The sequence below is a fragment of the Euprymna scolopes genome, chromosome 20, assembly GCF_053919585.1.
Source record: "Euprymna scolopes isolate OS-2025 chromosome 20, ASM5391958v1, whole genome shotgun sequence".
Lineage (NCBI taxonomy): Eukaryota > Metazoa > Mollusca > Cephalopoda > Sepiida > Sepiolidae > Euprymna > Euprymna scolopes.
In genome coordinates this window covers 3,735,674-3,753,457 of record NC_136501.1, presented here as the reverse complement: position 1 = coordinate 3,753,457, position 17,784 = coordinate 3,735,674, and the positions used below count along the sequence as shown (strand labels likewise).

The window sequence follows — 17,784 nt, the reverse complement described above, 5'->3', positions numbered from 1 at the left end:
CGTTAAATTAAATATGAAAACAAACTGAAATTATAGAATTAAATATAAAATAAACTCATTGAACACAGATACATTAAACTGTTTTCAATTAAAAAATTATTTTATTTTTGTGGATTATCTGGATAAACTTTAAAAAAAAAAACTTTTTTGAGTGTAAATTAACAAGATTAAAAAATTTTAATCGTGCAATTAAAAAAAAGAACCATTCAATAATGTTGCCCGATAATTAAAATAAAATGTTCCCTAAAGAAAATGGGCAACTTTTTTTTTACAATATTTGTTTTATATGGTGCTATTATTAAATATTAATCAATCAATACACAATAGTTATTAATTTTCAAAATTAAGCCATATTAAAGGCTAAAAAATAATTATAACTTCAAAAAAATCATTCTAAATAATTTACGTGACTAAAGTAGGAATTCAGATTTTTTCAACATAGTTAAAACATATTAAACTTTAATTTAAATCATTCATACAATTATTTTAATTAACTTTACCGTGGATTATAAAATATTTATTGAATTTAAATACAAAGTTTATATTGAAAAAAAAAGAAAAGAAAGATGATACAAATACAAATTGAATAAATAATAACTAACACTTATAAAAAAGTTTTAAGTTTCTAAAACACTTGCATAAAAAAAATTAACAGAAAAAATGAATAAAATTACAGCAAATGAATGTATAAAAAAGTTCGAAAAAATCGGTACAAGCAAAAAAAGTTTTTGTTTTAATTCAACGAACATTTCAAAATAAGTAATTTAAGTAAGAAAAAAGTTTTACGTTCGACATGTTGTTGTCATAGATTTGGCGGGTAAGGGGCCAAACCAAAAATATCGCGGGAAATTGACAAAAAATTTACAGGAATAAATAAAAACACTACTACTACTGCTAGTAATAAAAATACTACAAGTAAAGTACAGTTGAAAATAAGGATATATATATATATATATATATATATATGTGTGTGTGTGTGTGTGTGTGTGTGTGTGTGTGTATATATATATATGTATATATATGTGTGTGTATATATATATATATATATATATTACTATCTCTTTCTTTCACTGTCTTTCTTTATCTCTTTGTTTTTTTCTCTCTTTCTACATGTGTATATATACATATATATATACATATATATATATATATATATGAGAGAGAGAGAGAGAAAGAGAGAGAGAGACAGATAGACAGACAGACAGACAGACAGACATAGTGTCATGCTTGTCAATCATCCAAATAAGACATTGTGATTGGTCAGATTTAAAGTAGGCGTGGCTTAGCGGCTTTTTCTTATATAAAACCGATGCGCGCCAAATTCCAAAATTTGAAATTTTTTTTTTATCACCCGACTTTAGTTTTCCACAGATTCGTCATACGAATCTGTTTTTAAATAAGTTTAAAAACTTTTCTAAAAGTAATTATCCGACTGAAATGGTTTGATGTTATCGATTAATTTTGTCATTTATTTATATGCAACGCAAATCAGGAACTTGTTTATGCAGAATTTGTTGTGTTCTCCAACGAGATACTGTTAAAAAACAACAACCATTAATCGGTGAGTTTTTTTTTAATACCTTTTTTATGTTTTGTTTAAAATTGTTTTGGTATTTAACTGATCGATGTAATTTCGGTGAGATTAGTTTGTAATTAGATTAGGAACTGTTAAAAAACAAATCGATCTTTATTTCATGAAATATAAACCGCCTTGTAAAAAAACAAAATGTCGTTGGCGGTTAACGTAACAGAATGTTATTGACGCATAAAAATTCACTTTTTCAGAAATGATTTTTATGCGATCGTTTTTGTTGTGAAAATAAATTGTAATTTAATTAACAAATCTAGATTTTTAATTACGATTTAAACAACTTTGCTAAAACTTAAACATAAGAAAACCAAACCAATCCATAATACATGATCGGTTTTAATTAATAAATAAAAGGGGAAAAGCATTTAAATTCAACATTTGATAAAAATGTATACAAATTGAAAAAAAGAAAACTGATATTAAATTATTTTGGTGTCGAAATTATTAACTTTATTATTTATCGTATTATTAATGTTTATTAATGAATTCTATTTGAAAAAAATTTTAAAATATTTCGAGTTTTGTATGTAATCAATTTCAATGTCTATATCCCCCCCCCCCCGTAATGGCGGAGTTTGACACAAGGTCGTTTCCAGATGGAGATTTAGTTCCCCAAAAAGGCTCGCTCCTTTTTAAATTAAAATTGCCTTAGTCATGAAGGATCCTATTTTTAATGGCCTGCCCCAGCGAAGTATAAACATCCACAACCTCCCCATGTTAAGAACAGCTTTCAAGGTTGGGAGTGTTTATTCCGAAAGCCATTCTTAACATGGGGAGGTTGGGGTGTTTATAATTCGCTGGAGAGTGGAGCACGTCGTAAAAATTTACCAAGCCAATAAATTTCAAGTTCGATTTTTTTAATTAAAATAACATTTTTGTTTAATTAAAATATTTATTGATCATTATTTTTAATCTTATTTGTCTAATTTTGCAACACTGTTTTTAACTATAAAATTTTATGGAATTCACTTATTTCACTTTTTTTTTTTTTTTTTTTTTCTATTTGCTTGCCTCCCCACGAGGGTAGTTAAGATACAAGGTCGGTTTTTAATGTGGGGAAAATCCAGCTCCCCAGAAAGGGGCACTCTGGATAGGAACAAAAATTCAAATTGCCTTAGTCATAGTGAAATGTAGTATGGGAACAAATACTACACTTTGTTTCAAGCCGAAATGAACTTTTATGTTAAATTTAATTTTGATTTTTTTTTTTCTGATAACCAGTCAGTTTAGTTTAGCGCCAAATTCGTTATATATATATATACATATACACACACACACAAGCACTTGGCCTAACAGCTGTTTATTTTTCTCAAGGATTTAAAACTTCGATACTAATTAAAAGATACCCGAAAACTTGTTAAAGTTGTAATTATAAAAGTGATTGTTCCTATTTACTTGGCTCCCCACGAGGGCACAGTTAGACACAAGGAAAATCCAACTCTCCAAACAGTGGCACTCTGGATAGAAACATAAAAATTGTCCCAGTCATAAAGGATTTCTCATGACAGAAAGGATGAAGTGTAGCAGTAGCAGCTGTAGCATCAGAACAGATACTACACTGAAATCTAAAGGCCAAGTATAAACTGATTTAAAATTTACCCCCCCACCCCCCTCCCCTTATCACTAGGTGGGCAAAAGTGGGTGCTCATTTTACGTTAAACTTAAAAAAAAGTCATCATTAATCGTTTTGTTTTATCAAATTTACGACATTAAATATTTTTGGTACTTTTTTTTTTAATATTTTCATGTTCAATTTTTATGACATAAAATTGTTAGAATAGTTTTTCTAACTACTCCCCATGTTAAGAATGGATTTCTAAATGTTATTTCAGCACGTTCCGTATTGCAGAAGTACGATCTCTCACTCACATTTTTATTTTTCTGTTTTTGAGTGATTATTATCCAGACTTCAAATGTGACCCTCTTATGTCGGCCTTTTTTCTTTTTTCTCGCATCATTACTAGTTCTTCGAACTGAATAAACACTTTAAAATACGTTAAAACATTAAAAAAAAAAACCTATGATTAGTTAGAAGTATCGGTATCTTTTATGGCGGAAATTTTTTAAAAATTTAACTTTTTTTTTTGTCAGATTTTCGTTTTGTCGTCAATAATAAAAAAAAAAATGTCCCTATTTCTTCTTTGCCTTAATTTTCTAAATTTTCCGAGCATAAAGTAAAACTTCTTTCAAAATAGTTTTAAAAAGAAAACAAAATTAAATGCATTTTTTATTTCAGACTTTTAAAATCGTCAAATTTTATATTTTGTTGCATTAAACTTTTTCTTTTGACTCTTTTCTCAATATCCGAGCAGTTTTAATTTTATCCAAATTAAAACTAGCGATAATATAAAAATCTTGGTGACTGATTATTTTTTAGGGTGTGACACAAGGAATAGAAAGGGAGAAATGGGGGGGGGGGCACTTGTTTAATTTGACCGGTTCGTCATTTCGCGCGTTTCTTTTCGAAATTGAAAACTTGTTGATCCCCCCCCTTTTTTTTTTTTTTTTTTTTTATTGGCGCGGATTTTTGTTTTTATAACAAAATCAAAACTATTTTTTAATTATTGTCGTATCATTAGTTAAATTCTATTTAATTTTATTAAAAATATTTTGCCAACAGTGTTGTTCCTTCCATACTTCCATTTTTTTTGGTACTTGAGCACTTTAGCTACCATGCTGAAATGTTATTTTCGAAACCATTCTTAACATGGGGAGGGTGTTTTGTAACTATTCTGTGCTTCCACCTAACAATTGAATAAAAAGATATCGTGACGCTAGAATTTAACTTTAAAAACAACAAAAAAAAACTATTTTAAAATAGCACGGTGGCAAAAGTGCACAAACACCAAAATTTTGTTCAGGTATATTGATTTCAAAAATAAATATTAATCTCATCAATTGTATTTCCTGTAATCTTTTTTAAATTTCTCGTTCGTACAATTCTCATGTACGTTGATTTAGCAGTATCAGAATTTTTGTAGGAATTTTTGACACCCCTAACACGAAACTGCGAATACAATATAAAAATCTCGTAATTTCTCTGTTAAAAGTGGGTTATTTATTTTCTTTATGGATTATACTTCCAAAATAAACTATTACAGTTGTTTTAAAAGTAATAAAAATATTTTTATTTTTTTTTTAAAACAGTAATGAATTTTCCGAACTCAATATTTTTCAATTTTTAAACTCAATATTTTTAAATTTTTAAATTTTAAAAATCTATCAAAATTTTTCTATTGATTCTATTTTTACGATATTTTCAGGGTCAATGTGAAATTTTATGTTCTTTCCAATAAACCGAATATAATATTTTAGACAAACGTTTTTTTTAAATTCACGCCCCCCCATTTTCACGCCCCCCCATTTTGAAATGTCTATTAAAAAGTAAATAATTAATTTATGTTTAATAGGTTTATATATCACAAATTGAAGAGAAAAGGTCAATAAATAATATATTCAAATTTAAAACAAAAAAAAAAATCAGTTTTTTAGAAATTTACCTGTAAAGTCCGAAGTTTAAAACCTTATTTTATAAGAACACATTTTTTCTTTTTGTCTTTTTTTTTTTTTTTAATGAAACCTTGGTCCTTGCTCCTTTAATTGAAAAAAAAATTAGGGCTTGAATTACATTTTTCGAGGAGTTATAAGCTTAGAAAGATAGGGGGTCGAATAATTTACGCCTCTCATTTTGAAATGTCTATTAAAAAGTAAATAATTAATTTATGTTTAATAGGTTTATATATCACAAATTGAAGAGAAAAGGTCAATAAATAATATATTCAAATTTAAAACAAAAAAAAAAATCAGTTTTTTAGAAATTTACCTGTAAAGTCCGAAGTTTAAAACCTTTTTTAAAAAAAAAAAACACATTGTTTTGTTTTGTTTTGTTTTTTTAAATAAAACCTTGGTCCTTACTCCTTTAATTGAAAAAAAAAATTAGGGCTTGAATTACATTTTTCGAGGAGTTATAAGCTTGGAAAGATGGGGTGGAATTATTCACTATTTTCACGAAATTTCTGACACTGCTAACGTTGATTTGCATTTTTTTTTTTTTTTTTTTTTTTTTATATATATATATACATGTTTTGAAATTAATTGTAGATTACTACAGCTAACCCGATATAGGTGAACACGTGTTAACGTGGCGAAGAGTTTTATTTTTACTTGGGAGTCTCACTTATCAAGGCCCGAATGCCACTCGAGGATAAAGGTTAATAAATGTACGGTGGTAGTGTAGTAATCGTTAATAGCGTAAATTTTATAGAATTTGATTATTTATGTGAACGGCTCCACAATAATTTGTTTACATTGGACTTGAAGGCTACCATGTTGTATTCAACCGGGAAGCAGAACAGTGTTCTACAGGCAGGCAGTTCTGGGAAAGAAGCTTTGTTCATGGAATCTGCGTTTAGATTTAGGCACAGATAGTGGGGAAATCATAGTGGTTGTAGCTAGTCGAGTTTTTTTTTTTTTTTTTTTTTTTTTTACAGTTTGGCGAGGGGGGACCATAGATTAGAGTTTAGTCGAGCATTTGCCATGAAAATAATGATAGAGCAGAGACAGGCTCGTGACGTCTCTTCTGTGGGAAAGGTTGCAAGGAAGAAAAAAAGCATCACCTACTAGATTTCGAAGCCGATTTTGAATCCAGCACACGCACACGACACACCTTATCCAGTCTTGATGGAGTTCAAAATCGGCTTCGAAATCTAGTAGATGATGTAATTTCTCTTTTAAAAGTGGGTTATTTTCTTTATGGATTATACTTCTCTTTCTTTTTTTTTTTTTTTTTTACACAGTGATCACCACTTATCAAGGCCCGGAAGCCACTCAGGGATAAGGGTTATTGCAAGTACATTACGTTAGTGTGGAGATTTGATGAAGTGTTTACTTAAGGGGGCGGTTCAGCCGGTTCATTAGGAATTTGTTAACATTGGACTTCCAAGTTGTAGTCCGGTGGGAAGCAGGCAGACGGAACAGAGTTCCACAGGCGTGCAGTTCTAAGAAAGAAGCTTTGCTCATGAAATCCGCGTTTTGATTTAGGCACAGATATAGAGTGGGGGAAATTTTTCACAGTGAATTCAGCTAGACGGGTGTTTTTCGTGAAAGATTGGCGAGGGTGGACCAGAGATTGGAGTTCAGACGAGCACCTCCCATGAAAATAACAATACAACAAGGATAGGCTCGCAACGTCTCTTCTGTGGGAGAGAGGTTGCAGGGTAGAGAAAAGGGCATCCCCCACTAAACCACAAAGTCTATTTTGTACTCTGTCAAGACAGGATAGGCTGTTTTTAGCAGCTCCTGCCCAGATATGGCAACAGTATTCCATCCTTGGACGTACTTGGCTTTTATATAGATAGAGAATTGCATCAGTAGTGAGATATCTTCTGGAGCGGTAGAAGTATCCCACCATCTTTCCAGCGACCATGGAAACAGACTTGATGTACATGTTCCATTTCAGATCAGGAGTAAAGGTCAAACCCAGAAGCTTGTCAAAACACGGGGCCTCACCCAGACGAGAGCCATCCATCACTTCCAAAATAAACTATTAAAGTTGTATAAAAAGTAATAGAAATATTTTTTTTTTTTAAAACAGTAATGAAATTAATTGAAATTTACGAATTCAGTATCTTTCAATTTTTAAACTTTAAAAATCTATCAAAATGTTTCTATTCATTCAATTTTTACGATATTTTCAGGGTCAATGTGAAATTTCATGATCTTTCCAATAAGCCGAATATAATTTAGACAAACTTTTTTTTTTAATTCCCTCCCCCATTTTGAAATGTCGATTAAAAAGTAAATAATTTACTCACCAAAGTTTTATATATCACAAATTGAAGATAAAAGATTAATAAATAATATATTAAAATTTAAAACAAAAAGTAGTGTTTTTTAGAAATTTACCTGTAAAGTCCGAAGTTTTTTTTTTTTTAATGAAACCTTGGTCCTTGTTTCTTTAATTAAAAAAAAATTAGGGTTTAAATTACATTTTTCGAGTAGTCATAAGCTTGGAAACACAGGGGGTCGAATTAATTCAATATTTTTCACAAAGTTTCTGTCACACCTCAGCCCCTGCCCAAATTTGGCAACAGTACTCCATTTTATGGCGTACCTGGCTCTTATACAGATAGAAGATTACATGGGCAGTGTAACCTTCTGGAGCGGTAGAGTGATCCAACCATTTTTCTAGTGATCAACAGATTAGATGTACGTGTTCCATTTCAGATTAGGAGTGGAGGTTAGTTCCAGAAGCTTGTCAAGACATGGAAGTTCCCCAAGACAAGAGCCATTCATTTCAATTTGGTTTTGCAATTTCGTGTCTATTTTTAATCTAAAATCATCCCAAGTTTTTGTTCAGTCCCAGTATTTTGGAGAAGTTACTTTACCAAGTGGGATTACATGTTTAAACGATTGCGCCTAAAAATCTCTATTAAAAAAAAAATAAAATAGCTTTAAAATGGGTTCATTTCATAACAATCGTTAATAAATTATATTAACTAAATTAAAGTTAGCAGAATGCATTTCGATTTCGTAAACAGTAGATGTTTTAACTTCAATAGTTGGGCCCAAAAAATAAACTGTTGAAAAGAATTCCAGTTAAGCTTATTTTAGTGAATTTTCATAAAAAATGTACAATGTTTGAAACCATTTTTTATATCCAATAATTTTCCAATTTTTTCAAGAAAAAAAGATCTCATTCTACTTGTGTGTGATTTACATGTAAGTAGTTTAGATTTTAGAGTGTGGGATCAGTCACTTTCTAATAAATTTAGTTTTACTCTTAAAATCGCGGTCGATTGTGGCGTCAATTTATCTATTTTTAATAAGCCGTGTTTCAAAAAGTTGGTCCTTAGTTTAAAATCAAAAACAAAATGAGCTTACTATTAGAAAAAAATTTATTTTTTTTCTATTTTATTGTGAAAAAAACGCAAACGATTGATTAACGTCACAGTCGGTCGCTATTTTGAGTGAAAAATTAGATTTTTACACTATTTCTACTCGATGAATTTTCGTAATTTTTGGATATATTACTATTTTCTACATGACAAGTATTGCTGTTGCTTAAAACACCACATTAAAAGAAATCTATCAGTCAACTCAATTAGTTTAGTATAATAGATTAAAATTCTAGATAACCAAAATGTTTATGAAACAAAGTTTTTTTTTTTTTTGACTGCTTAGTCTGACAGGCCCGCAGCAGCAACCGTCGAGGGATTTTGCTTGAAGAAAGCCTAAATTTTTTATCTATTAACTGTGAATAGGAATGTGTAACCATTTTTTTAGTACTAGTGCAGTGTCAGTGATCCGGACGTAAATGATAACGTTATTATTTAAAAAGCCATTCTTAACATGGGGAGGGGAGGGTGTTTTGTACCTATTCTGTACTTCAACCTTACAATTGAATAAAAAAAAAACCCATAAAACTTTAATTAAACTTGGAAATACTATTTAAAAAAAATAGCGCGGATCATTCTCTGCACTAGCACCCGACATCGCTCCACTTTACATCATTTTATGGAGAGATTACCACCTTAGTCTCTAAATTTTAAGTTTTTTTTAGCAGCTACATAAAAAGCCACACCCCCTATTTAAATGGTTTAACTTATTGGTACTTCTACAATTTACGAAACTTACTATTTTTGGTGCTAGTGCAGTACTGCACTACTGCAGTGCACTTATTCGCGCTATTTTTTTAAAATATTTCCAAGTTTAATCAAGTTATGTTTTTTATTCAATTGTAAGGTTAAAGTACAGAATAGGTACAAAACACCTTCCTCTCCCCATGTTAAGAATGGCTTTTAAATAATAACGTTATTATTCCAGCACGGATCAATAAGTGCACTAGTACCCGATGTCGAATCAATTGAATGTTTTTGTTTAAAAAAAAAAAAAAGAAATTTGATCATCAGTCTCCATTTATTACTAGCTGGTCAGGAAGTGAGTGCTCGTTTTGTATTAAATTGGCGATCGCGCATATTAGCCTACTCGAGCGTTTCCTACGTAAATATAAGGCCGTTTCACTAAAGTTATCTACTGACGTCACCGAATAAAGTACAAAATGGCCAGATAGATGATAGACTTGGTCATTTTTTGGTTTCCATTTTCACATAATGGCCGAGGAATGTAAAGACTTGTTCAAAAGTTTATTTGGGGATTATGAATCTGAAAATCACCCCCTCCTTTGTTCGTAATGCCATAAAAAACACCTGGAAGGCATATGAGCCCGATTTTATTCTTGCTATACTATCAAAAAATGTTCCGCTGCTGAGGTTGGTCCGGTGCCGGTGCTGTCCAAACTCAAATACCTTACTGAATTTTGCTTTCCAATTATTATTGTCGATAACAGACTTAACTTTCATATTAACAGGAAAAAAAAAAATTACAAATTTTATTTCATGACTTGGGGCATCATTTTAAAATCATAACGTTCTATTACATTTTTTTACACCACAAAAATAAATAGCTCGAGCAGTTTTGCTGATTGATCGAAAAGTGGAGTATCAATTTAATAGAACGCTATAATTTAAAAGCGACCCCTCCCCCTCAATGTCAAGTCATTAAATAAACGGCGGTTGGGGGGAGGACTGGAATTACTGGAAAATGGCTTCTGTTGTACCAGTTTTCAAGAATTCTGGCGACCCGCTCAATTATCATCGTATTAGCCTCCTCTTCCTCTTCACCAAAATCTTTATCCTTAGTCAAGTAGTAAGTACTAGTTCGCCACCGTATAGATAATAAACTTCTTTTTGACCAACAGTATGGATTTAGGCAAGCCCGTTCTACTGCAGATATCCTAACTTTGAACGTATATATCACACTGGATAGTCTGGGTTTGGCCACGGCTTCTATCTTGGACATAATTTGCAAGGATACTATGTAGGGAGTTGAGCAGCAAGATGTCTGTTTATGTTACATTTGGCACGATGGTCTTCTCATCAAAATTAAATCATATGGTTACTGGACGTTTAACATAATCAAATTCTTTAGATAATAGAAAAATTGTCCTTGATGGTCGTACATCTAAACAATATATCAATGTGGGTGTCTGTGTCAAGAGGCCAATTCCTTGGATATTCATAAACGACCTCCTTGATGAAATTGTCTCTGAGATGGGTATATTTACTGATGACACTAGACTCGAGGATAAAACTAATAAACACACATCTAAAGAAATTGCGAAAACTCGAGAGGAACAGTGAACACCCCAAATCTAATGGAATGGAGACGAAACTAGATGGTAACGTTTAATGCCAAGACTGCTTCCCCCCCCCCTTTAATTAGGTACGTGCAAAATGAATGCCGTGCTCCCTTTACCAAAAATCAGGAAATTAACCAATTTATGGTCCAGTTTTATAATTTCCTCGGTAATTTCTTTGAGAATTGAAACAGAAAATTACTTAGTAATAGTCGTCTGTCGTCTAACCGCGGCCATTGTATTTTATCCTGTGATGTCAGCAGATAACGGTCTTTTATTTACGTAGGCCATGCTTAAGTAGGTTAATATGCGTTATCGCCGTTAAATTAGTGAAGTAATCCTTTACTCATGCTTCTAAAAAAAATTTTTTCAAATCTTTCAGTTTGTTTCCATGTAATTACTCAAAAAAGTAGAATCTGTGTGTGTAAAGGAATGGGTAAATTACGGTAGGTGTAATACAAAAACTGTACCTTAATTCAATTAATTTAGTGACCAAGCGACAGGGTTTTCTTATCTTGTCTAGAAGCATGTGTAGTATCTGTTCTTGAACAAAGTATTTAAACTTATTCGGTCATTTCCATGGAACTAAAAAGCAAAATTTAATTACTAATTTAAAAAATATTTTTTGTCATATCTTGGTTTTCTAAATTTTGCAAATTATTGATGGCTTTAAAATTTAGTTTCAATTCAGAATTTATTGATATTTTTTTATTGAATAATTCTGATAATTTCCTGCTTCGTTTAATATTCAATTGGGCGCCTTTTTTTTTTTCTGCTAAAAAAAGTGATTTTAAATTTGACTTGTGCTGAAACCCATTCCGATGAAAATCTACATTTTTCACTTTTACCAAAAATGTTTTCTGAATTGGAACTGAGATTCCATTACTATTATTAATAATGATGGCATTTTATTGAATTTTTTTTTAAAATGCATTTTGACTGTTTGTTTTCATTGTAGAAAGTTTTTAAAAAAATTTAAAAAAATGTTATGAAAAAGTTCATACATTTGTTCTTGATGAGCAGACGACATTGGAAAAAAAAATGTTGCAGCGGATGAATGTCTGACATTCAATATCTCATATTCCAAACCGAGAGATCTTTTTCAAATTCTAGCATTCCCTTTGCAATTGTTTGTATCTTTCTTGCACTTAGTCCATCGGGTATCCCGGTATAGTTTTCAGATATTCTTTGAAATTCTTTTTCATGAATTCAGTTGCTCCTGTCGTAGCTAGTTAAGAAATTTAATGGCGATGGAGGCTGGCATAAAGTTGTTGACACTGCTGTAGATTTTGATTCAAACTCTTGAATAAAAATGTCTCTTTACGCATTCGAGATGGAACAAAATGGCAAATTTGATAAATTCGGAGAAATGCATCGAATTTCTTTTACAAATGCATACTGCCACTTTAAAAGTAGGGGACTATTTGGGATTGTGAGGGGGGGGCAGCGAGAGCGCTGTTCACATTACATTTAAATTTCTCAAATTATTTCTGCAAGTTAGTCGGGGAGGGGGATTCCAAAGACTAGCAGTCCGAAGAAAGAAACTATTAGTTGGCTTTCCATCATCCAGTGATTTTAACAGCGAAGAGGTGGGATTTTGCTGACTTGTCGAATTAGTTGGAAGTATGTACGTTGAAGTGAGATGCAGATGTACTAAGAGTTCTTCAGAGCACATTCCCATGAAGTACTTATAAAGCAAACACATTGATGCAACAGAGGTTAGAGCTTCTTGGCTGACATTGCGGGTGCGGGACCTATTAAATTTGAGACTTTTGGGTCCTATTTAAGAGTTAGACTAGTGGTAGATGCACCAGCCCAGATATGGAAACACATGCATGGATGAATTGTGCCTTTGTAAAATATAATTTTAGTAGGAGTAATTTTCTAGCGTGGTAGAGAGCCCAGCATTTTTTGCAGCAGCCTTGGCAATGTCAATGTATTTGTTCCAATTCATGTTACCTGTGATTGTGTGTGTGTGTGTGTTTTTTTTTTTTTTTCTTGCATTTTCACCCCAAACAAGTCATAGTGCCACTTTGATATAGGGAGATTCTATCTGGGATATAATTTGCAGGGATACTATGTAGGGAGTTGAGCAGCAAGATGTCTGTTGGCATTACATTTGGCCATCAAATAGTGAAGTTTTTCGTAAACGTTTATTAATGACTAAAACAATTTGATTTAAATCTAAAAATTTTAAACTTAAACAAGTCGCAATTCTGTTTCCAAAAGTCTTGTCAATCCATGAAAAGAGAAGCAAAAATAATTTAGTACAAAAAAAAAATGCTAGTCACGTAATCTGAAGCATTTATAATTTCATTAAATGATTATTTTTGCATGGTTAAATCTAATAATCTCGCTTCAAAAACATTTTTTTTTTTTTTTTTTTTTTTTTTTTTTTTTTTTACTCGAAACCCCAAAGTTTTTACAAATAAAATAAAAAAAAAATTAGTCTTGAAAGAAGTCTTTTTTTTTTTTTTAGTAAACTTATAAAAATGAGAAAGAACGATAAATTACCTTCATAATTTAGTTAACGGGCAAAACTTTAGTTATCCTTTTTTCTTTAGCTAGCCAGGTTCTCGATTTCTTCATGAAGATGGTGACTATTTTAATCCGACTTTGTATGCGGAAACTAGCTATGACTTATTTTCAATATTGTGTATGTATGTTGTATTGTTGTACAAAATTGTTGGTGCTGATCATTTCATTCGAATTTAAGTGACTAAAATAGGAGTTCATTGATAAATTACTCGTTTCAAGATTTCTATTTGTAACCAGGATTACAGTCGAAGTTTATAGTCAGACTTAGGATTCCCAAGATGCTGACTCCTTATTTAATACTCTTTTAATATTCACTAAAATGAAAGTCTGATTTTAATCCAATTATTACCATTCTGATTCCTTTCAAAACCTCATTCTGATTCTGCTTGTAAAACAATGTCTTATTTATTGCATATTGTTTTCCATTTTATGGTTTTTATCATGAAATATTTTGCTGATATATTAAATAAACTAAACGAAAAATCTGATTTATGTATCTGGGATGGAAAATAAATATTGTATTCCAACATTTATTAAATATCATTAAATTTTATCATTAATTGGGGAGCGACTTTCACCATTTTGAAAACAGGCAGAAGGAACGGGGGAGATAACTTCAAATAATTCAAATTTGCAAAATTTTAAAAATCTATTCTAAATTGGGAGTGAAGGGAGGGGCAAACTCATATTTGTATAAAAATAAAGCAATTTGATCAATTTATGTGATGGGGAGGGGTACAATTTTCTTTCCACCACAGATTTTTCTTTATTTTTAAGGGGGGGGGGGGATTATGAACACTGAAAAAAAATTTTAGTATTCATAATTTTTTTTTTTTTTTTTTTTTTTTTTCAGAAAATGGCTGTACTCCTTGCGGGTAATATTGACTTAGAGGATTTTGAGGAAGAAACCCCTCTCGCAAATTACAACAAGCGGTTGCCTTTAATAGACAATCTACTTCACAACGAAGTGACCTGTTCTAAAGGTCCTGATATCGAATACGAGCAGAAGAATCATTGTTTTGGTTCCAAACTTTCATCTCCAAAAAAAGCTCATCTATCTGAAAATTACAACAGCAATGGAACTGCAGACTATCTATCTTGCTTGGCCAATGTGTGCGGAGCAGTTACCCCCAAAAAAACTTTGACTGAACCCTCAGACTCTTATAGTTCACCTATCTCAAAGCATGATACTTTTGAAAGAATGCGGCTCTCTGGTCAGAGACTTCAGGCACGCTTTTGTGATAAGGAGAACCGCATCAGTCCAAAGTTACAATCGCCACGGAAACGGCACCATTCGGGTGAGAGCCATGGTGCGAATGGAACTCGTCATAATCTGTCGTGTTTGGCGAATGTCTGCGAGACTCGGTCAATAAGCCCCAGGAAAAAATCTTCAAATGATCCTGGCGAACCTTGGAGCATGGCCAACTCTAAATCAAATACAATAGAAAGGAAACAGTTTGACAGTCAAAGACTTGCAGAATCTTTGCAACACAAGAACAGCAACGGTCCGAAATTTCAGTCACCACCCAAAAGGCAGCTTTTATTTGAAAACCAAAGTGCGGACAGGGCAAACAATTTTCCTTGTTTCGTGACGCCCAAGAAAAAATCTAACACAGATCATTTTGAACCTCCTCTCACTCCGACTGCGAACCTTAAAATGTTGTTTAGTGCCGTGAGCCCTGAGCTGCGTCGAAGGGACCGATTGAGGGAGGAAGAATCTAACAAATGCCGACAGTGCATTTCTGCGCCTCAGATTGACGAGGAAGATGAAGATGACGACCAGGTTCTGTCCCCAAAACCTCTCTTTTCTGATTGTGGCTTGGTGTCTGAAACCGAATCGAGCAAAATGTATCCCGCAGGTTCTCGAAAAGAGAAATCTTTGGGTCTGTTGTGTCAAAAGTAAGTGCTCTTTCTTTCTCTGTTCTCCTTCGCTCCTTCCGTCCTGCAAAATAAATACTTTTACTTTGTAAGTCTTGTGTAAGGCAATTCAGATGGATGCAGACTCTGATGTGAGGAAATATTTGGCTGATGAGTTTGATACGATTGGAACACTGGTGGCAGCTGGTGTGAGTCTGATTGCAAGCGGTATGAGTAAAGGCGTAAGTTATGCAACTTCTGTCATTTATAAACAAATCGTTCTCACTCGTGATAAGGATTAGAGTCTATCAGACATGTAGTTTAATGATGTATGGAAGTGAGACCTGGCCAGAATGTTGAGTATATACGTTGCATGGTGAGACATATGCGAATAATATGAAAGATGTGTAATGTGAATAGTTTAAAAAATAAGTTTAGTTCTGATGACGAAAGATACTTTGATTTGGTTGCATTGAAAGAATGGATGAGTTAGGATTATGTTCGGTGGATTTACGGGGAAAAAAAAACACATTAATTTATATAAGCTCATAATTTTGACATGCATGATCATAATAAACATTTCAATCAACTAATACAGAGATTTTTCACTTTACAAAATAGTTAATAAAAATAAATTAAGATTGCATGTTTAATTTTGTTCTTGGTGTGGCATTTATCTCAGATGGGTTGCTGCGCTTTTTATTTTTATTAACCATGGTGATTGTGTATGGCACTCAACTGAAATAGCAAATCGTGGAGACTTTACTGATGTCCTCTGTCACTTTCGCAGCAATTGTGGGTGAGGTATCATGAATAGCATGACTAAATCAATCAGTATGTTGCCCTTCATTGCAAGCTCATTGACCAACAGCATCGATGAGACTATGAGGAGTCGGAATTATTTTTAGCATCCATTGGTTGCCAGGTTTAAGAGTTGTAGAAGTTTTTTCATCAGCTGCTTGGTAAATATTCGTAAATACACCCTTTTCTTTGGTAGGTGATTAGATTTTCTCCTTTCGTACAACTATCATCATCACTGTACAAAAAGCGAATGTGACGTTTGACCTTAGCTGTGCAACCCGACTGCAGCCAAGGTAGATAAAACCCAATAAATTGCATGTGGTCAATCGTCCATCAATCGCAATAATAATCTGATAACCTCAACTCCACTTTTCATAGCAACGTACTGATTTGTAAATCTATTTGGCGTATGAGTGTCGTTCCAAAAGTAAAGCCTCCTTTTTTTTTTTTTTTTTTTTTTTTACTCAAAAATGAAAACGTTGAATAGTTTCAAAGATGGGAGTGCTACCATTAAAACGAGTAAACTTACGTGCTCAAGAATTAATTTTTCTGCATAGACACCAGCATTCTCGATGCACTTTTGTGACTCCTCTGTTTCTGATACATGTCTATGACAGGTTTTCTTAGTCTCACTGTCAGTAACTGCGACAGATGAGATTTTCAAGTCATGAATGCATAAGTTCACTCATCATATAACAATACCTTTGATCCGTTCAGGCAAAATGAAATTTAAAAAAATAGGAATGCCTTGTAATTAAGACATGGACGTGAGAGTGCACATAGGTTTTTCTAATTCCTTGCTGTAGACACAAACTTGAGTTGACTGGTAATAACGTTGTATGGAATGAATCAGTTTAGTTGCAATGTCATTTGCCTGTATTCTGTGTTAAAGAGCAGATTGATCTCATCTAAGGCAGTCCGTGAACTCAACGAAATGTTTGATATCTGGTAGGTTCAACAGTCAATAGCTGAAATCTGATCACTGTAACTTCTGCCTAGAAGACAGTTTGCATGAGAAAGATGAATGTGACCTCGCACTGCTTGGAATGTGTTTGCTGCTGTGTTTATTAGTCTGATGTTTCTGTAGTAACTTTTCTTTTGTGATCGGATGTTTGTAAAAACAAAAAAACTTATTTTTGAAACTATACCTCACCCCCATATTCCGAGTACTTAGGTGTGTATAAGGAGTATACTAATATTGAGGTCTGCATTTGTCTGACATCTATCAAAGCAAATACTAATTTTTACCTCAATTTATGAAGTTATGGAATTATAAACCCCTGAAATGTCAATATAGGTGTGAAGATAATTACAGAAGGATTTTCATTTATTTCTTGCAAGCACTTAAAGATTTTTAATTTACTAAAAAATGATTTCAAAAATGATTTTTAACCACTTTATCCAATCAATGTTGAGTATATCTTTGCACCTTTCTCTGTTGTTAACTGATTGCCTTTTTATAAACAATTACAAAAGTTTATGAACAATTGCAAAAGTTTATGAACAATTGCAAAAGTTTATGAACAATTGCAAAAGTTTATAAACAATTGCAAAAGTTTATAAACAATTGCAAAAGTTTATAAACAATTGCAAAAGTTTATAAACAATTGCAAAAGTTTATAAACAATTGCAAAAGTTTATAAACAATTGCAAAAGTTTATGAACAATTGCAAAAGTTTATAAACAATTGCAAAAGTTTATAAACAATTGCAAAAGTTTATAAACAATTGCAAAAGTTTATGAACAATTGCAAAAGTTTATGAACAATTGCAAAAGTTTATGAACAATTGCAAAAGTTTAT

At 32.1% G+C, this 17,784-nt stretch overlaps 1 protein-coding gene across 1 annotated transcript in view; it reads left to right on the top strand.

Annotated features, from left to right (window-relative positions):
• Positions 1–1,298: 1,298 nt before the first annotated feature.
• LOC145241297 (uncharacterized) overlaps positions 1,299–17,784 on the top strand; it is a 39,171-nt gene continuing 22,685 nt past the window's right edge. Inside the window, exons 1-2 of the mRNA XM_080104045.1 lie at positions 1,299–1,561; positions 14,179–15,224. Of these exons, the coding sequence (XP_079960171.1) occupies positions 14,182–15,224 (1,043 nt within the window). The 5' untranslated portion in view covers positions 1,299–1,561; positions 14,179–14,181. The remainder of the gene's footprint in view (positions 1,562–14,178; positions 15,225–17,784) is intronic.